The sequence below is a fragment of the Hippoglossus hippoglossus genome, chromosome 5 (genome assembly GCF_009819705.1).
Source record: "Hippoglossus hippoglossus isolate fHipHip1 chromosome 5, fHipHip1.pri, whole genome shotgun sequence".
Lineage (NCBI taxonomy): Eukaryota > Metazoa > Chordata > Actinopteri > Pleuronectiformes > Pleuronectidae > Hippoglossus > Hippoglossus hippoglossus.
This window is the reverse complement of record NC_047155.1, coordinates 15651703-15677351: the sequence shown is the minus strand read 5'-3', so window position 1 is coordinate 15677351 and position 25649 is coordinate 15651703. Positions and strand designations below refer to the sequence as shown.

The window sequence follows — 25649 nt, the reverse complement described above, 5'->3', positions numbered from 1 at the left end:
TCTGGAAGACACCAGGGATGCAGTGATACGCAGCCCAGTGTGGCCAGAGAAAGGCCAGGACTGTTCTGCTTCTCATCTCCCCCCGAGGCTTCCTGACCCAGAATAATATCAGGCGGAAAAGTTTTTTTTCTGGGGCTCCTGAAAAGTTGCAGACGTTTCGTCCTACATAGAGGCCAGACCATCCATCACTCTCTTCCCCTCCTCTAGCCCCAATTCTCTGCTCTCTCTCCCTCTGTTGCTTTTACCATCTATGTTGTGTTTTCTTGCCTTTACTGATGTTCCTAAAACACAATTACAGCATTTACCACCACACACTTCCTGTATATACTGCAAACTTCCACTGGATTAACCTTATTTTATGACTTGATTTTCTCTTCAAATCACTTCACGTACCAAGTTTATATTTATTTCTAATGGTATTTACTTCTGTTTGTTATTCTCTTTTCACTAATGAAGCAAGAAACAGGATCGCTGAAGAGTAAACCGGGCTAAAACCGGAATGTCCAGTCACACCTTTATTGATTCTCTGTGCTAGTTAATTAAAACAACAAGTAATGAAATGCAATGAGAGCTTGCAGTGGGATGAATGGTGGAGGCTTTTTTTTCTTCTTTACAGTGGGGCAGCAACAGTGTCATAATCAGAGCTTACTTCCATATTGCCGCGGGCAGGAACAATGCAGAGAGAAGCAAATAATCAATCATAAACACCCAGCCTACTCAATAAGGTCGAATGCATTCGGCTCTGTTACATGTGCACAGCTGCGAGACTCATTAACGACTGAGGAGGTGAAGCATTACCTGAGCTCAGCTGTGGCCGTTTCTCTTTCTTTTACCCAAGATGCTCTGACAGCAGAGTTGTGTGAACTTTTTTAATGACTGACTCACACTTTCAGCACGAGAAGCCAATGCACTGTTTGTGTCGGTGTCGTGAGTAACAACAGCGAGGCTTCTCATCTTTTTGCAGGGTTGTGTGGGCAGCAGGTCCTCAAGACAAATGGGAAGATTTCATTACATAATACCTGGAGATTTAAATAAACATACCAAAAAACACGAGACAGAGAGAGAGAGAGAGAGAGAGAGAGAGAGAGATAGAGAGAGAGAGAGAGAGAGAGAGAGAGCTGTGAAAATAGGTGTGTCAACTTGACATTGGCTCGACAGTTCTGGGTCTGCGCCTTTTCTCCTGATTCCCTGCACCCCTCAGAGATGGGGAGAGGGAGATGGAAAAATATGATGGGGAGAGGGTGGAAGAATAGCAGGACACACTCTAATGTCCCACTTTGCAAACTCTTTGCAGCCCACACTGCCAAGTCAATGTTACACCTATTCCACCTCCCCTAAAGCTTTAAATAGCCCACTCTCCCTCAGCGGGAAGGAAAAAACACACAGCCTTCAGCACACCCTGCACCTGACTGAACATTTATTATCCCCCTTGCCTTAACATGGAGTCTGCATTTTGTTTTCCATTCTCCTGCAACACATGTCTGCAGAGAAACAAGGAGAAATGTAGGTCCGCAGGTCTGGTACTTGTCACCAGGGGAGTCAAACTCTGTCTGTATATTCTTTTAGCCAAATATGCTTTTTTGTTATCCTGCAAAACTTAAAATGAGACGATTACAGCAAACCTGTAGCCAGCAGCCAGTTAGCTTAGCTTAGCATGAAAAAGGGGATAAACAGCAATCATTGACAACATGCACCCCACCACTACTTCTAAGTAAAATACATAATCCAGACATAAATTGAAAAGTAAAAAAAAAGGCCTTCATTTATATATAGCGCATTATGGGATGAAGGCCCTATTCTTTTGTCTGGTAGCAGTTGCCAAGCAACCAGTGAAGACTCCAGTATAAGAAATTAACTTAAACCAAACATATAAACACATGAAATAAGCATTTCTGGTTTTAACACTGTTGTTTTTGTATACAGATATAACTTTACAATTAGGTTAAAATGTGATGGTGGATTTGTATGCCTTTGAGCTAACATGCTGGTTCAGGCATTAGAGCAACATCAATCTTCTCACCTATATCTTACCCTCTTAACATAACTGCTTGTGTTAGGTAAGATTCAACCATGTTTCTTAATCTGCCTATTTTTGCCTATTTTGCTTTAACGTTTGAAGCCTTAGTGGTATAAAGTATAAACAAAGGACAGTTTTACATTTTGTTTGGAAAAAAAAAGGAATTGTCATCTCTTTTTGGCTTGAAACCCTCTACAATGAAGCAATGTCTACTTTTATGACCCTTAATCACAGGTTAATAGTGCTGATATCATTAGTTAGAAAGTCAACCAACAAGTGATATCTCCTAATCGGCTAATTAACATTATCTTTAGGGGCCCAGATAATATAATAAAATACTTTTTAATCATCGCTATGCTTTTGATTTATCTTGGGAAACTTGGGCGTGGCCACAACCCTCATGAAATTCACAGATTGTATCAATTCACTACAATTTCACCTTCAAATGTTTTCACTATCTCCCGACCGTACCATGGCAGAGACATACAGCTGAATGCTTCGACTCCATGCCTATGGGTTTCTGCATTGCTCTCTCTCTTCTTGCTAAATTTAACATCCGCCTGTTCTACAACCTATACATCCCACAGGTGGATAATGACAGGATATATGTGTGTGGGTGTGGCTGTTTGCTCCAGGAAGAACAGAAGGGGAGGCTTGCCTGGACCTTGAATGTGTGTCTGTCAGAGTCAGAGAGGAGTTGGTGAGCAGCGAGGTCTTTAGAACACACACACACAGACACACATGCTCACATGCGCCTGGTCTATGCTATAGACTTCCTGTGTCTGCCATGACTCACAATCTGCCTGTTATGCAAGTCCTCGGCAGAGAGGGAGAACACTGACACACCTGTGCCGTGTCCGTCTGCTCCTGGCAAGTTTCACTTAACTTGAACTCACAGCAGCACATTCAGTTTCATAGACTTGTAAATTTCAACTAAACACTAAATTATGACTCACCCTGCAATTCTCTGCTGCTTTCTTTATTTAGAGCTTTGTTCATTTCAGTCAATATTTCATTTGTGTCATCAAGATGAGAATAGCTCAGTTGGCATGAATGAGGTTTGCACAGGGATGTCTGTATGTGTGTGCGTGTGTGTGTATACTTGTTTTTTCTACCTCTGAAAGACCTTTTCTAGCATAAACACTGACCTTGTCAGAACCCTTAGACCACATGGGGACCAAAGCTTGGCTCTAATGAGGCAAAACATCATTCCTGAGGTCCTGGTTAAGTTTAGGGGTGAGATGTGAATTGTGGTAAGGTTAAGGTTAGGGATAAGGTTTTCTTTGGCTGTTGAAGATGAATGGAAGTCAGTGTAAAGTCCTAATGAGGATATCTGCGCAAACCTATGGTCCAGGTATTACTCATGTTGTGGGGACCAAAATTAGTTTAAACACAGTCACATTATGGGGACCTGTCTTCCTTATGGGGACATGACCTAAATCATTCAATTTCAAGGTGAAGACATGTTGTAAAGTTAAGTTTAGGTTAAGGTTAGTGTAAGTCTCCAGGAAATCAATGTTAAGTCCTCCGAAGTCATGGAGACACGACAGTGTGTGTGTGTGTGCGCACGGGTGCACTTGTGTGAGTGAGGGGGTGGAGTATGGGGGTGTGTGAATACAGGCATGCATTATAAGGACAATTTTAAAGTGCTTGTGCTTAGTTTAGAACAAGAACAGATCCTCTTGGCTGCAGGAAGAAAAATCTGCCACCTCCTCACCGGCAGCAAACCTTAGCTCAAACCTCAAAACTGCCCCCGCAGCCTTCCAGCCACGTGACCCCACCCCCCTTCCACACAAATGTGAAAAAAAAGAAGAAAAGAAAATCTTCCCCCACATATGAGACTAAGATACAGCAATCTAGGGCACTCTCAGCAGCAATGCAGATATACATGGTAACCGGGGGAGTCCAGTGATGTCTGCGTTGGGATTTATATGATGGAGCGACCGTGAATCGCTTTGGAGACGATCTCTGTATATTCTGACAAATCAACTCCTGTCAATTTTGACATTTGTGGAGACCCCATACACAAATCAAACACCAGAAATATAGGTCACCATATGTCGCTATGACTTTCAACTAACAAGTAAACTTAAAAACACTACAACAGACAGGCTTCCACCCCTGGAATTTAAGTGGCCACCCCAAGTTCATTTTGAGCATTTGCTTTTTGAGATCAGGCTTTATTTAAATGTGCCACCGTTTCCTAAGTGTGTGCCACCTGATCTGATATCACAATAGTGGAGTATTCTGTATTCCTGACAGCAGGGAGAATGTTTTATTTATAATTTTTTTTAAAGATATAAATGCTTGAAAAACTTTTATGGACCTGAGAACAAAAAGAGTAATTTTATTCATGAGGAAAAAGAAATCGTGAGAAGTAAAAAGAAATAAATCCAACTGCACATTGGTTTTTGTGACTCACAACACTGCTGTGTGATTGTTATTGTTACACGTGTACATGTATTCATTCAACCGTGCAGGTAGTTTCCCTCTCAACTCAGGTGACAAACAGGTCTGCAGTGATTAACACACACTGACATGTGAATGGAAAAAGACGTGTTAGGCTGCAGCGTGTGTGTGTGTGTGTGTGCAGAACAAGTGGACAACTGTCCAGATCGTGCATTATGATAATTGGCAGGCTCTTTATTCAGAATAGGACAGCTGGTGTGTGTGTGAGTGTGTGTACACCAGGTAAACGTCACAGCCTGTAAAGAGAGAGAGAGAGAGCCTCAATGTGCGTGTGTGTGTGTAAGAGAAAGAGAGAGCCTCAGCAAGAGAGAGAGAGAAATAGAGAGAGAGAGCGAGGCTCAGTGTGTGTGTTTGTATGTGTGTGTGAGAGAGAGAGAGAGAGAGAGAGGCACCTCACTTCCTCAATCGTCGGAATAACTGAGCGAAGAAAAGGAGAGGAAGCTAAAGAGCAACTTTTCCTTCGAGCTGCGGTGATCAAACACCTCGCACCGCAGCTGCTGGACGAGGTGAGGCTGCCATTACTGTTTCTATCTTTGTCTGAATGCGAATCTTCTTACGTTGGAGTTTGCAAAAAGTTGCTTAAAGGGTTGTAAAGGTTTCCGTCAAACCATCTTCTTCTTCTTTGATGGACAAACTGTAACTTGCGTGTTGTTTTACGTCACCAGCGGCGCTAACGTTAGCCAAATATTACTCAAAACATGTACGTTGACTCACATTAGCAACTTTTACGTGTTAATTAAAAGCACATTCGTCGCTACTCATCTGTTCTGACTTTACATAAACAACAATAGCAACTTTAAAACATTTTTAAAAAAATGGTGCGGCGGAATCTGTGACCTGTCACTACAGCGGGAAGAACAAGAGATTTATAATGGCCACCCGCTTTATGCAACGACAGCCACCACGGATCCCCTTTGAACACTGTGGGTGTTTGACAGCAGTTGTGGCGTTGTGGTCGCGCTGTGGAATTCCAGCTCAGGTCACGGAATCTCCCGGGTCACGGAGTACGTTGTTACACCGAGAGTAAAGCGGCAGCAGCAGGAATGTGGGCAGGTCCGGGCAGCTAACAGAGGGGAGTCGAGTTTTGGGATATTAATGGTAAATAGTTAGACATATTTGTGTGTGTGTGTGTGAGTGTGAGTGTGAGAGAGAGAGAGCGAGTGTGGTTGCTCACTGTGGTCTGAGTCTGCGACATCTGCTCTTCTGCCAACTGACATGTCGACCACATCCTTCAGAGAGAGAAAGAGAAATCAAATGCACTGAGTGATCCAAACCTAGTTAGAGTGCTAATAGCTGTGTGTGTGTGTGTGTGTGTGTGTGTAACTCCGACAGCTTCATGTTAGGACTTGTTGTGTCAATCACCTGCCTTAAAAGTGTAGTTAAATGCAGACCGGCTGCTTCAAATCAGTCTGAAGTGGTTTTACATACATTTAATTTATTAAATAGTTTGACAATCACATTGGGAAAAAGAACACAAATATATAAATCAAAATATACAGAACAATTACTGCCTTTATATAGCTTGACTTGGAAGTCAGCAATCAAGCAATTCTGATTGCTGACTTCCTATCAGGGAAGTTGGCTAGCTCTGGCTAATGCTACACAACCGGAAGTATCTTATTATAAAAAAAATACTTGCCAAAGAAGAAGTGATTTCTTAAAAAGGAAATTGCACTTTTATCCGGGTGAAACTAAGACGTAGTGTCAGATGGGTACATAGATTTGCCTACTTGTCGGCAGTCAACCCTGCATTTTCAGCAGTATCGGAAGAAATTACGATCTTATCGGAACATTTCCACTCTTTTTATTCCTGTCCTGGTGTGAGGTCTCACTCTCCTCATTGGTAATGATTTTAAATTGCACTCAAGCTACTAATGCCACTACTGCCACTGTATTATAGTTATTCATGCAATACAGTGGCTTATCTTAGATTTTGAAAAACGGTATTCAAACACAACCTAAACATGCAAATACAGAGCCTTTTTTGCCATTGCACCTTGTCTCTGCCCAGATTGCAGGTGTAATAGTATAGTATATTAAATTAGCCTTAGTAAAGGTACTTGCTACTACAGCTAACAAACACGCAATGTGTTGCTCATTAATGCAGTAAGGTATAAAAATGTAGGCTATAAGTAGTAGGGTATAAGTAGTAGCATATAAAAATGAGTCCTGCGAAGTCTGTTAGTACTGGTGCAAGAGACATTTCCACTGAATTTACAGTTGGGACTAATCGAAACTGCACATGAACAGTTTGCTAGGAAATCAATCACCACCGCCCTCTATCACACAGTGTGCTTGCTATTGACTAACTCCTAAAACCCTGGACCACAGCTCCCAGAAGCATCAAGTGTGGGAACATTATTATTCATCTTTTTTTCCCTCCCTGTTTGTTCTCTCTGTGTTTTACTCTTATGGCCTCAGTGTGGATAGTATTGGGTTAAGGATTGTAAAAAGCAGCCGGGCCTACTGCAGAGCGCTACATGCTTGTGTCTGGATTAGAGACATGTCAAGACTCGCTCTGCTCTCAGTGGTACAGGCAAACACCTCTGCTGTTGCAGCTGCAACCTCACAGAATCTACACCGTGAAAAAATAAATACACAGTGACAGGGAACCAAGCAAGTTGGCGAGCCACAAGTATGATGTTGGCACATTTGTGTTTGTATTTTATACATAGAGGTGAGGAACTCGTAGAGCAGCATGGGTGCGACTGAAGCTCCTGCCAACTCATGGAATTGATGGGCGTCACCACTTGCATTGCATACAATATAGAAACTGGTGTTAAGATTGTGGCTCTGCCTGTACATAAGCTTGCAGGCACTAACTCACAGAAACTAGTGCGCAGCATGAACACTGACATTGATCTCTTACCAATATGTCACTGTCAGCATGTATTTCACCTCCAATACACAAGGGATGGAACTAGTTTTCATGATCTTTTAACATATTAATTCTTTCTGTTTGGAAAACTCAGTTATGTAATTTGTCATACAGCAAAAACATGAAATACAAAATACATATGGAAAATTTAAAAGACACTAACTTTTACTTCCAACAACCAGCTTTGGAATCAGATACCAGAAACCTGCACTCCCCACAAAAACAGGTGTTGTCCGAGGTGTAAAAATGTTCCATGTGGGTGTGACCCAATTTAAATGTCCTTTTCATTTCCTGATATTAAAGTCTGTCACGGGTGACCTGATCACAAGTGGACAGCTTTGAGCACATGTGTGAATGCACCAAGGACACATTTCAGATCCGACACATTTGGAGGTGGTCTTGGACGAATGCGGCTTCATTCTTTTAGCTGTTTGAACACTCGTGTGTCCTGGATCACATAATCAGCTGACGTCCTCAGGCCTGGTCAAGTTTCATGATGGACCAAAAATATTTTTAAACATCTCTATGTTTCCGATGTATTGATTTTTTATTAGCAGTCCGCCACAATATTAACACTGAGTGCCTCCCAGGCTATTGATTTACTTTATTGTTTTTTTTTTTGTTCTCTCTCTCTCTCTCTCTCTCGCTCGCTCGCTCGCTCGCTCGCAGCGAAGTGAGATCATAAGTGGCCACTTGAGATTCTATCTAATGCCAGGTGTATACTGACTGATCTTGTGATCAGATCACGCATGTTCATGTCAGTTATGAACATGCAAAGTATGAAAGTAAATACAGTGTCGTGGTGGAGCCGGAGTCAAATTTCTTTCCACTTAAATATGAGCCAGCTGCGTGAGAATATACAACTGTGTGTATGTATTTCATATAACAATGGATATACTGATATCTATGTGTGCAAATGACATATCATAATAGATAAATGTCACCATGGTAACACTGGGTTTGTCCGTCTCTGAGAGCAGGTGATCCTAGGACCTGTCACCATGGCTCCTTTCTTGAGGGTCACCTTTAACTCGTACGATTTGGGCGTCCTGCCCCCTCTGGCTGACCCTCCGTTCTGTGCAATCAAGATGAAGGAGGCTGTAACAACTGGTGAGAAACTCCTTCACAGGCTACACTGCTCTGTGTTTCACAGAAGTTGTCATTCCTAAACTGTACCTCCTCCTATATTTCCTGCACTGTATGAATTTTAATATTAATATTAATAATAATCCACTGGACTAAACATTTTTCTTTTTGTCTCTCTTTCTCTCTCTTTTCCTAGAGCGGGGTAAGACCCTGGTTCAGCGGAAACCCACAATGTACCCGGCTTGGAAGGCCAGTTTTGATGCACACATCTACGAGGGTCGTGTGCTCGAGATACTGCTGATGAAGACAGCAGAGGAGCCACTGGCTGAGGTCTCCGTCGGTGTGTCCGTCCTCGCGGAGCGCTGCAAGAAAGCCAACGGCCGTGCTGAATTCTGGGTATGACATTACAGATTATTCTCTGTTTTTACAGATCAATATCTCAGACTGTCTGTTTGTAACTGTCTGTGTGTTTAACTCAGGTGGACCTCCATCCTTCTGGGAAAGTGATGATGGCAGTGCAGTATTTTCTGGAGGGAATGGAATCAGGTGAAATTACATAAAATGAAAAAAAAATCCTCTTTCTTCTATTCTTTGCTCTTTCTTTCTTGGACTTCTTTCTTTAATCTATATCTATATGATTTTTCATAGCTACTACCATCATGTACTAACTACATACTGTTAAAAAGACTGTGGTTTCAAGTCACTAACTTTTGATATTCATGACAAAAAGGTAAGAAGAAGTTATAGTTTGAAAAAAAAAGAAGTCTCTTAAAGAGTTTAATATAAACTCGGGCTGGTCTACTTCATCAGTTCTGTGTGGGTGTCAGTCAAATGGCCAGTTCCATGGAAACACAGTCAAACCACCACACCGCACACCAGGGTTTTCTCTGAATTCTGATCGTTACACAGGGACATGTGTCATCTTTTGATTCACTACTGAAACTCCACTTGAGTAATGAAAACTTCATGTGAAATAACTCAAATGGAAATCTTTGAGTTGATGTAATTCCCCCCCACCACCACCACCACCACCAGTGATTGTTAAAATAGTAGAAGTGTGAGTGCATATGGGGAAGTATATGTTCTTGTTCTGTAACCTAACTTTATAATTGATAAAACATTATCAGCAGGTCCACAACTAGTCTGATTTATAGTCTGTAGTTTTCCTTCCTTTCATTTTAACCCCACCCCATATATTCACAGGCTGTCCAACCAGTGTTTTTCCTTCCCATCACCGCAGACATTCACATCAGCAATTGTGTGTCCCCATAGATTGACATTAAGACTATTCATTTATAAATTTTTACATAAACAAATCAGCGCTTTTTTTCCTTTGCAGGGTTGTGGGATTAATGATCTGTGTTTCTCTGTGTATCTTGAAGAGGGTAAACAGGCTGGGAAGGAGGAAGACGCTCCTACTCTGAACCGCAGACGTGGGGCCATCAAGCAGGCCAAGATCCACTTCATCAAGAACCACGAGTTCATCGCCACATTCTTCAGACAGCCCACTTTCTGCTCCGTGTGCAGAGAGTTTGTCTGGTTAGTGAGTCCCACCTTTCAGCCCCATAAACAAATGTTCAGGGCAGCTAAAGGAGAAATCACAAACCGCTGATCAGATAAGCTAAAACATTAGATGAGAGATTAGAAAGTGTTTCAGAATTGCCTGAACATTTTTCCAGCAGTTTCACACTCTGAAAAGGCAGATATTTGTCAAAGTGAGTTAGATGACCTATTTGACCAGTTAGGTCAACTTTCCCTTTAAGTTGCAATGTTTGTCTAAGCCAATGATATAGTTAGTTCACCCTGGAGGGCTGCATATCTCCACTAATGTGCTTTGAAGAACTCACAGGAAAGGAAACTTATACACAAATCTGCATGGTTGTCCTCCAGCTGTTCATTATCACAAGGATTAATCAGAAAACCATTTACAAGATCAAAGAATGAGTTGTGTCTCTCTGTCTCCCACAGGGGACTCAACAAACAAGGCTACAAATGCAGACGTAAGTGTGCAATGATTTATAAACTCTGGTGCATCGTGCTGTGATTGAAGTGTAATATAACTAATATTTGCTTCAAAAATACCTTTTGGTTATTTTTATTATCATTGCCAGTGTACAAGATAGGCTCAGATACAGAATCTAACTATACAAATCTTTTCTTTATCTTTTTTGTTTTTTATCAGAATGCAATGCAGCCATCCACAAGAAATGCATAGATAAAATTATCGGCAGATGTACCGGCACTGCTGCCAACAGTCGGGATACTGTGGTACGTAACACACATTTCTGCAGCACACCATGTTCTGTGAGCGTTGTCCATATGTCACTTTAGTGTGTGGGCTTTTCTCACTCCAGTCTGTGATGTTGTAAAGAATCTTTCCTCAACAACATATACAATGGTTATTTAAATGAAATGGCATGTGCTGCTCGGTCAGAGTCTGATGGGGAGATAACAGTTAGGGTCCACTCTATTTTCAATGATCATCAATATTGGAGGATAAAAGCAATCAAAGACCAACTGAATGATTGAGTACACACACCCACACAGTGGGAGAGGCAGTTTAAATCAGAGTGGGGTCGAACCTGTGAGAAAAAAAACACCAAGTAACATTCAGCAGTGTGACAGTGTAAACTCTGAGAGGGAAGAAGAAGACAAAAAGGAAAAAAGATGAGACGAACTGAGAAGTTTTCACAGTGATGAGGATTATTTTGCCGGTCATTCACCGAGAGGATGACTTCTGTTTTTTCACGCAGTTCCAGAAGGAGCGTTTCAAAATTGACATGCCCCACCGTTTCAAGAACAACAACTACATGAGTCCCACATTCTGCGACCACTGTGGAAGTCTGCTGTGGGGTATTGTCAAACAAGGCCTGAAGTGTGAAGGTACATTGCAGATGTGATTGTGTAATCATCGGGGTGTTAGCTGTTTAGTTTGGTCTTTAACTGACTTTTTTTTTTAATTGTTTTTGCAGATTGTGGCATGAATGTTCATCACAAGTGTCAGGATAAAGTTGCCAACCTTTGTGGTATCAACCAGAAACTACTAGCTGAAGCTCTAACACAAGTCAGCCAGGTGAGTTCCTGGAGACGAACACACGTTGTAATCATCAAACTGAGTATCACCTGAAAACACCCACTCACGAATTGTTCGGTGTGACACCTGACCACGACGGGAACCTGAGCCTCCTGTCCTGGTGTGTTTAAGGAACAGCTCTTTGTGCAACTCCCAGCTCTCCTCTCTGTTTACAGGGCCCTGGTTTCAAAACCAAATGGCTGTAGTTTGTGGGACAGTCACATAATTAATGTTCAGAAGAAGAATCTGACAGAATGTGCTCTCATTGTATCAACACACACAGCTAGATGGGTAATGATGGTTGGAAAATTTCTGTCTGTTTCATGCCTATTTTTTGTCTTTGTTCCAACAGAAATCGTCCACACGTCGTTCGGATCCAAACCTGCCTAATCTGCCAGATATTGGAATCTATGATGAAGTTAATAAACTTGCTGGACTGGATATCAATGGTTAGTGAGTGTAGGTGCATGTAAGCAGTATAAGCTTGGTCCGGATTATAACACTCACAGAATAATATGTGAAAAAGTTAAATTTTTAGGATGATTATGTGAATGAGTAATTTCAATGTTTGGTAATTTGTTTGTCCATTAGACCCATCTCCCTATGGCAGACTGTGGGAGGGGTCTAGTCCTCATTCTCAGTCTCGTATCACCCACCTGACACACATCAACGTGGACAACTTCATCTTCCACAAGGTTTTGGGAAAAGGCAGCTTTGGCAAGGTACCGGAAATAGAAATACACATATGAAGCCTTTTATTGTTATGGCATTGTATTGTACCATGGCAGTGTGAATGTAATTGTGAGATCAGGTAGACAAATGGTGAGTCAGGGCGAGTAAGTGAGTCACACAGAAGTGAGTCCTGTCAGCCAGAACACTGGCTGCATGTCATGGCTGCATTTAACATATTGAATTTGATTTGATTGTTTGTTGCTGTATGTTTTGTATTGTATTGTACTCTTGTTTTGCTCAGTAGATGAAATTGAAGGTTTTTGTTTTGTAGTATATAAAAAAAATAGAGAATCCCAGGAGAACCTGAGGATAGCAGCTACCCAGTAATTACACCCAATCCAAATTGCTGTTCACCTGAACAGACCTTAACACAGTGAAAAGATAAACACTGTTAGCAGCAGTTGCGAGCTATCAATTAACCTTATCAATTAACAAGCAGTTGTACTGGAAAGAGCAGCAACACCATGAATAATAATTCAATATAAATTCATATAAAATACAATCATTTGTTTCTGTGCTTTAAAGATGAATTTATATTTCTGCAGAAAACAGTAAAACATTCTAAAGACCTCAAGTATGATTTCATCATTTAATATCTACCCTACTCTACTCTCAGGTTCTCCTAGCAGAGCTGAAGGGTCGTGGAGAGTACTTTGCTGTGAAGGCCCTGAAGAAAGACGTGGTGCTGATGGATGATGATGTGGAGTGCACTATGGTGGAGAAGAGAGTCTTGGCTTTAGCCTGGGAAAACCCCTTCCTCACACACCTCTACTCCACCTTCCAGACAAAGGTAGTCTTAACTCCTTAGGTCAAATTTCTCTCAACATAATTAGTTGTGATCATGTAATCAATACTGAAGTGAAACTTGTCCACAGGAGCATCTGTTCTTTGTGATGGAGTACCTGAACGGAGGAGACTTGATGTTTCATATTCAGGAGAAAGGGCGCTTTGAGCTCTACAGAGCCTCGTGAGTCACACCTGTCCCACAGATTTGACGATACACAATCTCTGAGGAAAACACACACAACCTGCCATCGTTATTCAACACTTACATGTCCATGTTGCTGTGCAGAGACTCACATACAGAATCAATGAGCTGATGGAAAGCAGATACTCGTAAAGAGGAGCCTATGTTTACTCTCTCCCTTTGTCACTCTCTTTGTCTCTCTCCCATTAGTTTTTTTTTTCCTTTTACATTATATACTGAGCCCTGATGGCTTCGAGCTGGGATGTCGTCCATTAGCTGCTGCTCACTAGCCAACTGGCCTTGTAAGGAGTGAGCAGCTCTTAGTGTATTCATTGTGCGCAGCTGTATCAGTTATCGCCACCCACCATTCCCCTCATCACTCTGTGGGAAAACCTCCAGGAAAAAGACAATACCACACTAGTGTAATTATGTAGAAATCTTGGTGGCGCCTGTGTTACCGCCAACTGAAATTTAAAAAAGCCCCTCGTTTACAAACACATAGGTTAATGCTAAGGAACACTTCTTAGCAGGTGCTCTTAGATACACAAATCATGCTTGAGTGCAATAAACAAAAATCTAAATGGTTTTGTTTGGAAATGAGACAATTTAGAAAGCAAATTTACAAAAGTTGATTAGCCCTATTTTATGAAATATCTTCGTCACATTGTATTAGTCAGAGACTGTATACAGACTGATACATGCGCTCCACCAATCACCAGCCACTCTCAGCTGTCAATCAGGTCCTTTTTACTCTGTTTTCATAGCATCAAATAACTAATTAAAACCAAATGTACCTAGAAAATTTGCACAGTGTGATAAAACCACCCTAAAATTACAGAAACCATGTTTGAGCAAAATGTATTTGACATGCACTTTTTTTGGTCCATGTTCCACCCACTTGGATGGAGGAGGCAGGGTTTACGATATATACTGCAGCCAGCCACCAGGGGAGTGAACAAGATGACTTTGCTTCACTATATGGAGCCATCATGTCATCCATCTTTATGAACAGTCTACTTAATTAGTCTTTTATTGTGTTATGTGCAGATACCTCCCTCACTCAGAGCAGAAATTTACTTTGAAAGGGAAGCAAGATTTCTTTTTGAGTCACTGAAGTGAAAAATTATTTTATATTATGGAGACTGCATGGAGAATGCATTGCTCTATTCACTGCTTAGTGTATGTAATGGCCAGGCACTGATCTTGTTGTGCAGTGTGCAGTTACATCTCCTGTAGTTAAACTGGTGTCCGCCTCCTGAATCCATGAGGTGACAGGAGTAATTCTCTACCTGGCAAACACTGAGTGACACCTGATCTGGTGTTGGCATCCCCAGTCACCCGGTGACTTGTATTCAGCCTGGATGGATAATTTACCCTCTGCAAGCGTGGGCTGTTTTACCATCTCAGATGTTTGTTTGTCTACATGTTTGAATCTAATGAATACATTTGTGTTTTGCTGCACGAGCTGCAGCAGAGGAATGGAAACACTGCTGAATTCAGTTTTTCTTGGGCGAGTGGCCTCTGTGCTCTTTGTTAGCACAGAGGCCTTGTTCGCCCAGTAGCTGCTGCTAACCTGTTGACCCTGTAACATAGAGTCTACTTCCTCACAAACTGCATGCAGATACATGCATCAGGACCAAATGTTTTATTCTTCCCTGACACAATTAATATTTAGACTTCATTTTACATTGTTGAAGTGTTTGTAGGGTTGTTTGTAGAGCACGTGCAGACATGTATATGTGTGAGAGATAATGAGTAGATAAAACCTGACAGTCTATATGGTCCTTGCCGGTTGGTCATTTACAGAGAATAACCAGTGAGTGGGTTAGAGCGGAGGTTTCTCTTATCTACCCTTTGGACTCTGTTGTTTCACCTGAGACAGATGACCAGAGGAGCCGGGCAGTGATAGGCTAATCCTTCAGCCCTGAGCAGCTCTCAGGTTTCACATTATGAAAGTGTTATTCATCTGTCTCCTACTCCATACAAATGTCCTCCTCAATAATTCAGCTCTACATTGAAATTAGTCTGCAGTGACACCACTGTTTAGCGGCCAACTCTGTTGTGAGATAGCTGCAGAGCAGGACCTGTGTCTTTCCACCAGAGATGATGAGAAGTTAATATCAATGCTGTCTCCTCCATCTTTGTTTTCCCAGGTTCTACTCGGCTGAGATCATTTGTGGTCTCCAGTTCTTACACTCCAAAGGGATCATCTACAGGTCAGAGCAAAATACTAACTACATCAGGATGGGCTGTACATACAGTACACTTAAATGACAGTACTACTCATTCTTCATGTTTAACACACAAACTAGAAATACTATTTCCTATTCACACCACAGCTGACTATTTAGAATTATTTTCCTATCTTCAACAAGACCTGTGATTTCAGTTTATTTGCAAGCACGATGTGAAAACAAACCTACAGAGCTTCTAAACTTGCTAGGTTAGATAATCCCACACATTTTAACACTTTTCTTCTGAAAGTTTCATTATGATTGTGTCATAATGCAGTTGACTGTTAGAAAACTCTGTGGATGTAGTCCAACAATCAATGAAACACGGATTCTGTAAAGAAAAATGGCAAATTGTTAATTTCTTGCATTAAAAATATCTGTCTCTGAAAACTCAGGAACAGTGTTTGTAGTTGCATAACCAACTGTAAAATACGTATATATAATCTTTTTAACATTTTGGGAAAATCAACCTAGGGGAATAAATATTCACTTTGATGATTATGATTTATTTTAGGCAAGTCTCACATTCCTATAGAGAAATAAACTGTGACCAGAGGTATAAAAATAAACTTAATTAAATTAGGTTGAAGACATTTAAAATGACTGATATGGTCCTGAAAAACATTTGTCATGACTTTTGAGTTTGTTTCTTTTTAGGTTTCAACACACATTTAATTCTCTAGAAACGCGTTTTTGCTTTTGAATTATTGTGATAAACACAAAATAGTCCGATCAGACACAAATTATTATTGTGTTCAAAGTAATGCGTGTTTCTTTTCTAGTTAATCACAGTAGATTGTTTTGTTTCCAGAGATCTAAAGTTAGACAATGTGATGCTGGACTATGAGGGACACATTAAAATCGCTGACTTCGGGATGTGCAAGGAGAATGTGTTCGGAGAGAATCGTGCCACAACCTTCTGTGGCACTCCTGACTACATCGCTCCAGAGGTAGTTTTTTTTTTTTATTCAGAGATGCTCTTCTGAAATAAAACAATTCCAAAAAAACAAGTATCATGATTCTTATTTATAATATTGTGTTTCAACAGATCCTGTTGGGACAGAAATACTCATTCTCTGTTGACTGGTGGTCATTCGGGGTGCTGCTGTATGAGATGCTGATCGGCCAGTCGCCTTTCCACGGAGACGATGAGGATGAGTTGTTTGAGTCCATCCGCATGGATACTCCCCACTATCCCCGCTGGATAGACAAGGAGGCCAAGGACCTGATGGAGCAGGTCTGTACCATCTCTCCCATCTGTCTTATGACACTCATTCTTTTATATTTCCATGTTTGATCATTTTATGGTTAAAACTTTAAGGTTTAACTTTTTTCTTTTGGACAGGGTCAATTCTGTCCCGTTTTTATGTTGTAATCGTGCCCACGCCTTACTTACTGTTACTGTTTCCTTGCAGTTGTTCGAGAGAGACCCCACCCGCAGACTCGGAATTGTGGGTAATATTCGTTTACACCCCTTCTTCAAGGCCTTTACCTGGCAGGCGTTGGAGAGTAGGGAGATTGAACCCCCCTTCAAACCCAAAATAGTACGTCTCTCACACACAAATCACTTCATGAACATTTTTGGTTTTGTTTGCATACGTCTACAATCCCGTGAGGACCTGTCTCACCTTTTAACTGACACTTGTACGTGGTTGATTACAGAAAGCACCGAATGACTGCAGCAACTTTGACCGGGAGTTCCTCAGTGAGAAGCCTCGTCTCTCTCACAGCGATAAGAACTTCATCGACTCCATGGACCAGTCGGCGTTCGCTGGGTTTTCATTCATCAACCCCAAGATGGAGCACCTTTTAGAAAAGTGACCCTTTTAACGACAAAGTCAGACTCAGGTCACATCTCTACTGGTTTCTGGGACAGTTCACTTGTTCTGTCACAGATTAATCAGATGTTCCACAGTCAGTGTGCATGTGACCTTATTTTAAGCACAAACTATTCTCCTTAGGTACATTTAGAAATAATAAGAATAGAAATTGGCCCTCGTACTGTATATGTTGATGTCAATGTATTTGTGTGCATGCTTATTATTTGTCTAGGTTGTGAAGGCCTCTGCTAATAATAATGATAATAATAATATTAGGGCGGGAGGCTGGAAATCCTTACATTCCACTTGACATCACTGCTACCATCTGCAGCCATTCTGTTTCCCTTCTGGTACTGCTCAGTTCAACTCGACTGGGATTGAAAAATAATGGCGAGGGAAAGAAACGCATAAGAATAAATTGTACTGTATACTTCAAATGTAGAACGTGTGAATGAGGCGACTGCATGTAAAGAAATCTCAGACCAACAAAAACCATGTCCATGTTTGTTTTAGCTGAATAATGAATGTTACCTGTCTTCGAAACAACTTCTTGCTGGAGGAATCGTGTCTTGATAAAGAGCTTGTGGTTGTCTGGTTGACAGTGCCATGTAAAGATCAAATGTAAACAGAGCCTCATCTGCTCTGTGTTGTTTGGAAATGTCTCATCTGTGGATGGAGACTGAGTGGGTGCAGAACATTTTGTAATGGTACATGACTGTAAACAATGAGCAGGAAGTCACGAAAAAGGATGTGTATATAAAGAAAATGTATATGTACAGTATGTTGTAACATGTATATTGGTTCACTGAGGATGTACTTTTTTTACTGTCTCCATCTTTTACATCTGATTAAAAAAAAATCATCAACTGCCAACTCTGATGTATTTCTTATAAAACTCCTGCACTTGTCTCTACTTCTTCCTGAGTCCATGAAAGAACTGTACATTTCAAGGTCAGACCAGGATTTATTGTGGTGGAAGTTCTCACATTATCAATGAAAGGTTCCTTGAGTTAGATGTTTACTTATTACTCCTGTATCAATGTTTTAGTATCAATATTTGGTTAGTGCTGAAGTAACATACATTTAAATATATATGCTGTTATATTTATTGTAGTTTTATGGTAATTCTTTCATTCTGACTTGATTTTAATGTCCGGGGAACATGTCGGACACGTTGAACATGTTCTCACTTTATCATGTTTTCCCTTTAATTGATTGTATTTTACACACACACACACACACACAGATAGATATATTGATATATAGATGAATATATAGATTGATAGATAGACAGATGGATATATAGATTGATAGATAGATGACAGATAGATAGATAGATAGATGATAGACAGATGTAACTTTTGATGATTATAACTATGCTATTATTATTGTTATTATTGTTATTATTAGTAGTAGTTAATCTTGTGGACTTCAGAATGATCCTGTGTAGCTTATCAGAAGGATCACTGCGACCTCTAGCGGCTTCACGCAGGACAGCCAGAACGCTCTGTGACGTCAGCTCGTAACGTGGCTCCAGTCAGTGTGTACGGAAGTGGAAGCACTGCTGTCACACGGTTGTCTGGAAGAAGAAGAAGAAGCAGAAGAGTTTTAAAGTAGAATAAGACAGTTTTCTCAGTTTGTCTCCATGATGATTTTACGTCGTGGAACGCAGCGGCCATCTTGTCTGATTAACTCTCTGTAAGAGTCACAGCAGAAAGTCCACGATGAGCTCTGAGGATGTGCTGAAGAACGCGTCCAGGCTGGCGTCCTATAATGTGGTGCTACAGGTACACGGAGACCGAGCTGCAGCACCGGGCTGACACAGCTCTGTCCGGTAATGGCTGACGTTGTCTTCTCTTGTTCCTTTGATCTCAGGTTATGTTCCGTGTGCTCACCTTCCTGCTGAACGCGTTCACTCTGCGCTTCGTGTCCAAGGAGCTGATCGGGGTCGTTAATGTCAGGTGAAGAGAAACCGGACAAGAAGCACAGCCACGTGTCACTGCCTCAGCTGCTCTAACGTGTGTGTCTGTGTGTGTTTGCGCGTGTGTGTGTAGGCTGACACTACTGTACTCCACACTAGTGTTTCTGTCCAGAGAAGCCTTCAGGAGAGCATGTCTGAGTGGAGGATCAGGGACCAAACACAGCTGGAGACAAGTGATCAACCTGCTGTGGCTGACGTGAGTTCAGTTTACTAAAGCATCTTACGAAAACTAACCCTTAAACTTATCCTTATCCCTACAAGAATAAAGTTGGAATATTATGAGACTAGCGTTGGAATATTATGAGAATGAAGTTGGAACATTATGAGAATATAGTCGTAATATTGCACATTATCATAAGCATCAGGACTTTGAAAAGAAGAAGAAAGACCCTCATATTCTATTGGAGGAAGTTGTCTCTTGAATTGAGGACGAAATGTTAATTGGAAAGTGCTCAAAGTATGAGGCTATTGTTTGTTACATCTGTGTGATATTCATCAAGGTTTCATAGTATCTCCAGAAACAATACGATTATTAATCAAGATGTTGGATCCAGAAGGAATGGAATTCAGGCGAGCGCAGGTTCTTGTGCTATTTCCTAAATGTTCCTAAAATGACTTTTTGTTTTGTTTGTGTTATTTTCTTTAACGTGTCTTTAATACTAAGTCGTATGAATTAGTTTTTCTTGAGAATGGATCACAGATCTTCAAGCTGCACTCTCGTGCACAGACAGATCAAACATTCCACCAACCCTGATGTTATAGAATGGTCATTAATGCATTCAGCTTGAGATTCTTCATCTGTTATGGACGTTGATTCATCTTGTGTATTCAGCTTGGATGTGTGTCTGTGTGTCTTTACCTCTCTCACCGCTCAGGCTGCCGCTCGGTGTGTTATGGGCCTCCCTGCTGGTCTGCGTGTGGCTCTGGCTCCTGGAGGTCCCAGATCCCCAGACCGTCCCGTACTACGGCCCTGCTGTGGTGTTGTTTGCCTTGTCAGGCGTGCAGGAGCTGCTGGCTGAGCCGCTCTGGGTCCTGGCTCAAGCTCACATGTTTGTCCGCCTGAAGGTGGTCGCCGAGAGTTTAGCGATGATCGCTAAGTGCAGCGTAACCGTGGCGCTGGTGGTGTCGGCCCCTGAATGGGGGCTTTACATCTTCTCTGCTGCTCATGTAAGAAATCAGCTGACGTTTCTGTCATTATTACAGTAAATTTGTCTTTCACGTATCATTTGAATCTTTTGTCAGTTGGTGTACACAGGATTCCTGGTGCTGTGCTATGGCGTTTACTTTATTCGTTTCCTGGGCTCTAAAGAAGCAGAGAAGAAGAGTTTTCCTTTGAGCTGTGTTGGAGATCTCTTGCCCTGTAGAGCAGAGGGAGAGGTAGTTTATCACACAAAGTCAAAAGAATCCTCAAATTGAAACAGATTTTCCAGCTGTTCGCTTGGTCCTAACAGACTGATTATCTTCATCTAATGTTTTTGCAGGCGCTGGTTGACTGGACTCTCGCCCGGCTCACATGGAGCTTCTTCAAACAGTCCTTCCTGAAGCAGATCCTGACGGAGGGCGAGCGCTACGTCATGACCTTTTTAAACGTCCTCAGCTTCGGAGACCAGGGTGTTTATGATATCGTCAACAATCTGGGCTCCATGGTGGCGCGCTTCATCTTCTTGCCCATTGAGGAAAGCTTCTACATCTTCTTTGCCAAAGTGCTGGAGAGGGGTCGTGATGTCAGAAGTCAGAAACAGGTTGGAATTTTGGAAATAAACAAAGATATCTTCGTCTGAAAAGCTGGTTGTCAAATTTTAACTCCATCTTGCCTCCACAGGAAGACGTTGCCATAGCAGCAGATGTCCTGGAGTGTCTTCTGAAGCTGGTGTTGGTGATCGGTCTGATTATCACAGTGTTTGGCTACGCATTCTCTCACTTGGCCCTGGACATTTATGGCGGCTCTCTGCTGAGCAGTGGAGCAGGTCAGTGAACTAACCTCTGTGATCCCAGGAGAAACCCAGATATTATGAAAATGCATTCTCTTGAGAAAAATAAATTCTGCTCTGTTTTTCTGAATTAACTAGATAGTTCAAATTCCTTGTACTTCCCATCTGAACAATTCCTGAGGTGCCTGTGCAAAGCCAACTTACTAACTAACAACAATGCCAACTATATTTCTGAAAGACACAAGCATATTTCAATGTCTGAAACCCAGGAGGGGATTTGTATGAGATGAGGAGGATTACCATCCCCTTTAAAGGTTCAGTGTGTAGAAGTTAGTGACATCTAGTGGTAGAGTGTCATGTTGCAGCTGAATACCCCTCACCTCACCCTTCCAAACATATAAGAGAACCTGTGGTAGCCTTCAGTCGTCATGAACGACATGGCGACCTCGTTAGAGAGGACCTGCTCCAGATGTTCTCTGCTGTCGTCCCCCACAGCCCCACCCCGGCCTATCTGCTCTCATAGTTAATCATGTAGAGGAACACTAATATTCACAAGTTTGTGAATCTATATTACTTTACAATATTTTGTCGGCTTTGCACAGGACACTCACAAGGATTTTGAGTTCTGTCATTAATTCAGAAAAAGAGAGCAGAATTCAATTTTTGTTCTGAAGTGAATGCAGTACCCTTCCGTAAGATAGAACCCACAACAAGATACGAAGCTCTATATTGTTTGGTATCCTAAGTTGTGTCATATGTAACTTTGTTGAAGGGCCTACTTTGCTGCGCTGCTACAGCTCCTACGTCCTCCTGCTGGCTGTGAACGGCGTAACAGAGTGTTTTGTATTTGCTGCCATGAGCCAAGAAGAGGTTGACAAGTAAGACTGTAAAAATACACAGAGATACAGTCGTCACAGAGTTTATCACCTGTCAGTTAACACAGTTTGTTTTGTTCTCAGGTACAACCTGGTGATGCTGGCGTTGTCTGTGTCTTTCCTCCTCTTGTCCTACTGGCTGACCTGGTGGGCTGGCGCTGTCGGATTCATACTTGCAAACTGCCTCAACATGGGCCTCCGCATCTTACACAGCCTGCTTTACATACACCGCTACTTCCAGTCCAGTCAGTGGAAACCACTGCAAGGCCTCCTGCCCTCCCCACTCCTGCTGCTGACCCTGGCTGTCAGTGGAGGTGTCACAGCAGTTTCTGAGGTATCAGAGCGACGTGCTTATTTAGTTGCTTTCTTTTTTTTTTAAATTCCTGTAAAACCTGATCCGATATCAGTGTCCCTAACTTGAGCTTCTCTTCCCCTCTGGTTCCAGAGTGTTTTCTGCTGTGACAGCGGCTGGTTACTGAGGATGGTCCACATTGGAGTTGGTGCAGTGAGTCTGCTCTGTGTGATTGTAGCTGTTCTTCTCACGGAGAGTCGGATGATTCAGTTTGTGAGGACTCAGCTGTTTCCCCAGTACAGAAAAAAACACTCGTAAACTTGACTGAAAATGGAAGAAAACGTCTGCACCGATAAACAGCAGATCAAGAGCTACTAACTGACGTTCACGGGTTGTGTGAATGAAACCCAACCAGGAAATGGACCTCTTTGTGTGTGAGTGAGATATTTTCTCTGCAACATTCCTGTGTCGTATGAAGAAACCTGTCGTGACTGTTTCACTGTTTTGTGGCTGAAAAAGCAGATGAATGTATTTTAATACAACTGAATCTGAAAATGTGAATTTGTTACAGGGATAGTTTGTCCCAACCAAACATAACTGGGGAATGTCTTTCATATTTTTAATGTTATAATTAAAAAGTATGACATTTTGCGACACCAAATGAAGAGCATTTGTCATATTTGATTTCACTATTTTGAAGGTTCCTGTTGTTATTTAGGTAAATTTCAGGTTTCAATAGAATCTGAATGTAAATAACATGACACAGCACAAGACAAAAAATCTTCTCTAAAATCAGGGTTTCCACAGGGTCTCAAATTTTATATTCTGAATTTTAGGCCTTAAAAAGTCTAAACATTTTACGCACTAGGTCATAAATATGTGTAGGTAGGTTTTAATTATGTTAACGTTCATTTGATGCTACTTGCGTTGTGTGTTAGTGAGTTTTAGTTTGTAAAGACTCTGTGTTGTAGCTCTTTCTCAAAGATACAGATATTTGTACGCTGTAATGAATCTACAAACAAGACCAACATGGAGTCTATAAAGGTCTTGGTCATAGTGTATGTCAGTTCATATCTCTGCTGTGGGAAAGACTATGGATACTGTCACTGAGACAAAGTGGCGTTTCAAGGGTACTTCTCTCTTAACTACTTCACTGTATCTTCAATTATGGGGAACTGTAAGTCTTAAATATTTGATTACTTGTATTTAAAAAACAACGAAGGACTTCATAAAAACTTTATTCATTCCAACACTATTATTATTTCCTTTGTCTCGTAAATGTTAATTTTCCTGGTAAGAAATGTCACATTTATATAAATATTGTCGCACAGGAACACACTTTGTGATGCACAGGTTTAACACTATGTTTGTGATTTACTTTTTAGTCTATGAGAACCTGACTGGTTTTTCAATGTGACCACTTACTGGTCACATTGACATGTTGCTGAGAAACACTTTGGTTATTTGTTGTTCTTTCCTCAGCTCTGTTCGTCCCTGTGGGCAAATCATTACATAATTATAGGAAACAAGCAGGAAAGCATGGGAGCGGCTTTATTTTAAGCAAATGCTTTTCCTCTCTCTGCTCTTTTAAGGAAGTTTTAGGACAAAGTCATATCTTTTAAACATTGAGTCCTGGTTTAGTCGCCAGTGCAATTAGAGAGTGGTTTGACAGCAGGAGGGAGGACGAGGATACACAGACAGAGACGTGTGTCATGTTGTTGCATCCCTGGGATGTCCTCGGGGGGTGGGTGGTGGGGGGGATGTGTGTTCCACCAGTTTCAGCAGTGAGCTCATCATTTTCTAATGTAGCAGCAGGGGAGACAGCAAAGCATGACAGAAAGCAGAGAGAATGAGAGAAGGAGGAGTCTGAACACTCGTTACGTCATTTGTTAGTGTTAGGAACAGATTTATTGTCCTCTGGAGAATCTCTGCCTGGTTGTGTGTATATATGCGAGCTGGACGTACAGGAGGAAAATAGCAACGGCTGACACAGGAGAGGAACATTTCATATCAGGATATTTTCACCTTCTCAAACATCATGTCTCAGGTAAGTCACTGTTTGAGGAGATATTTCCTTGTGGATTTGATGCAGAAGTGGACTTTGAGAAATCTCTGATGTGTTCTCGACTTCTTTCTCCAGCCAGGTCAGGAAGAGGATGAACAAATGCAGCGTCCTGAAGTGAGCGATCAGGATCTGACTGAGGCAAAGGGCAAACTGGGCGGTGGTGGGCCAGCAAAGAGCAAGACGTTTGAAGTAATGGAGGAGTGCGGTGAGGACACACACACACACACACACACGCACACACACGCACACACAAATAATTTGACACTACTCTTGCAGATGGAAGCCAAAGGAAAATCTAACTTAAATCATGCATGGTTGAGCTTTAGTCTTAAATCGTGTCAGTGTGTTTGTGTGTGGGGCGTTTCTCATGATGTTTCCACTCCATATACAGAGAACACAGTCTGTCTCACGCAGTGGGATGAGAAATGAAGTGTGTGTGTTTATAAAGAGCATATCCTCACTCTGACTCAACCCCTCTCTCTCTCTGCCTCATTAACAGTGAAGTATGATGATTGTTTATTTCTCTCTCCTTCACAGCCAAAGTGGGTAAAGCTGCTCCCTCTGTGTTCAGTGGCGCGAGGTCCGGAGCAGAGACGGCTTTCAACACACGCTCAGCTCGACCAGTCAGAAAGTAGCTGAGGGACTTTCTGACCATCAGATGACAACACCTGTTCCATGTTAGGGGGGTTTGGTATGAGTTGATTTACAGCTGTATTTAGTGGCCTGGTTTTGTTCATCTTTGTCCTGCTTGTGTTTTGGCACTTAACTGGTTTCTCCAGGTTTCAACAAGTTAACTTTAAGACTTTTTAAAACCATAATGAATTAAATTTAAGATTTGTGTTGTGTGTGACAGATATGAAGGAATATCCCTGAATAATTTACATTTTGCTGTTATTGAAGATTAGGTGAAGTAGCACAATACTCAGATGAATTCACACTCCACATTGATCTTGTTAATATTTTGTGTAAGTTTCTCAAAACTTATTCCCACAACCAACTGCTAAAGAAAACGAGAGGTTAGAAAAACAAAGGTCTTGTTTGTAGTTTCATTAGTTTGCTCGTATCTGTCACGTTGAAAAAGAACTACAACACACAGACAATACAAATGCCGCTACAGCAAAACTCATTTTGAAGCACAACAGAAGTAGCGTTAAATGAACGTTAACATAATCAAGACCTATCTAAATGTATTTAATAACTCAAACATAATTTCAACATATTTAAGACTT

General features: G+C 41.5%; 3 protein-coding genes across 4 annotated transcripts; all 3 read left to right on the top strand.

The window, feature by feature from the left end:
• The first annotated feature begins 4854 nt into the window (after positions 1-4854).
• prkcda (protein kinase C, delta a) lies at positions 4855-18149 on the top strand. 2 transcript variants are annotated; one of them, XR_004613821.1, is made up of 19 exons: positions 4857-4992; positions 8345-8474; positions 8647-8846; positions 8930-8996; positions 9833-9989; positions 10419-10450; positions 10633-10718; positions 11204-11333; positions 11423-11523; positions 11876-11972; positions 12115-12245; positions 12872-13045; positions 13131-13222; positions 15376-15438; positions 16268-16406; positions 16505-16693; positions 16872-17000; positions 17119-17714; positions 17749-18149. XR_004613821.1 is itself a non-coding variant. In XM_034585165.1 (18 exons), exons 2-18 carry the CDS (start codon positions 8366-8368, stop codon positions 17275-17277), a joined length of 2055 nt encoding a protein of 684 aa, XP_034441056.1. In that variant the 5' UTR covers positions 4855-4992; positions 8345-8365; the 3' UTR covers positions 17278-18149. The 2 variants fall into 2 exon arrangements, 1 of the variants encoding a protein (XP_034441056.1); XM_034585165.1 differs by having other exon boundaries at positions 4855-4992; positions 17119-18149.
• A 607-nt stretch (positions 18150-18756) lies between these two features.
• rft1 (RFT1 homolog) lies at positions 18757-23011 on the top strand. Its single transcript, XM_034585254.1, has 10 exons — positions 18757-19063; positions 19152-19237; positions 19331-19453; positions 20133-20424; positions 20500-20634; positions 20739-20999; positions 21080-21224; positions 21961-22066; positions 22148-22397; positions 22509-23011. Exons 1-10 carry the CDS (start codon positions 19001-19003, stop codon positions 22671-22673), a joined length of 1626 nt encoding a protein of 541 aa, XP_034441145.1. The 5' UTR covers positions 18757-19000; the 3' UTR covers positions 22674-23011.
• Positions 23012-24135: 1124 nt separating this feature from the next.
• Positions 24136-25509, top strand: mustn1a (musculoskeletal, embryonic nuclear protein 1a). Its single transcript, XM_034585256.1, has 3 exons — positions 24136-24402; positions 24496-24625; positions 24958-25509. The coding sequence occupies exons 1-3, from the start codon at positions 24394-24396 to the stop codon at positions 25053-25055; spliced, it is 237 nt and encodes a 78-aa protein (XP_034441147.1). The 5' UTR covers positions 24136-24393; the 3' UTR covers positions 25056-25509.
• Positions 25510-25649: the final 140 nt, after the last annotated feature.

What these genes read in the sequence shown, in the direction of transcription:
- mustn1a (XM_034585256.1), top strand. An exon ending in TGAAGTAATGGAGGAGTGCG is followed by an intron (nt 24,626 to 24,957) that starts GTGAGGACACAC and finishes TCTCCTTCACAG; the next exon opens with CCAAAGTGGGTAAAGCTGCT.
- rft1 (XM_034585254.1), top strand. Translation starts at nt 19,001, where the DNA reads ATGAGCTCTGAGGATGTGCTGAAGAACGCGTCCAGGCTGGCGTCCTAT. An exon ending in CCTGTAGAGCAGAGGGAGAG is followed by an intron (nt 20,635 to 20,738) that starts GTAGTTTATCAC and finishes ATGTTTTTGCAG; the next exon opens with GCGCTGGTTGACTGGACTCT. An exon ending in TCTGCTGAGCAGTGGAGCAG is followed by an intron (nt 21,225 to 21,960) that starts GTCAGTGAACTA and finishes ACTTTGTTGAAG; the next exon opens with GGCCTACTTTGCTGCGCTGC.
- prkcda (XM_034585165.1), top strand. Translation starts at nt 8,366, where the DNA reads ATGGCTCCTTTCTTGAGGGTCACCTTTAACTCGTACGATTTGGGCGTC. An exon ending in ACGGCCGTGCTGAATTCTGG is followed by an intron (nt 8,847 to 8,929) that starts GTATGACATTAC and finishes TGTTTAACTCAG; the next exon opens with GTGGACCTCCATCCTTCTGG. An exon ending in ACAAGGCCTGAAGTGTGAAG is followed by an intron (nt 11,334 to 11,422) that starts GTACATTGCAGA and finishes TTGTTTTTGCAG; the next exon opens with ATTGTGGCATGAATGTTCAT.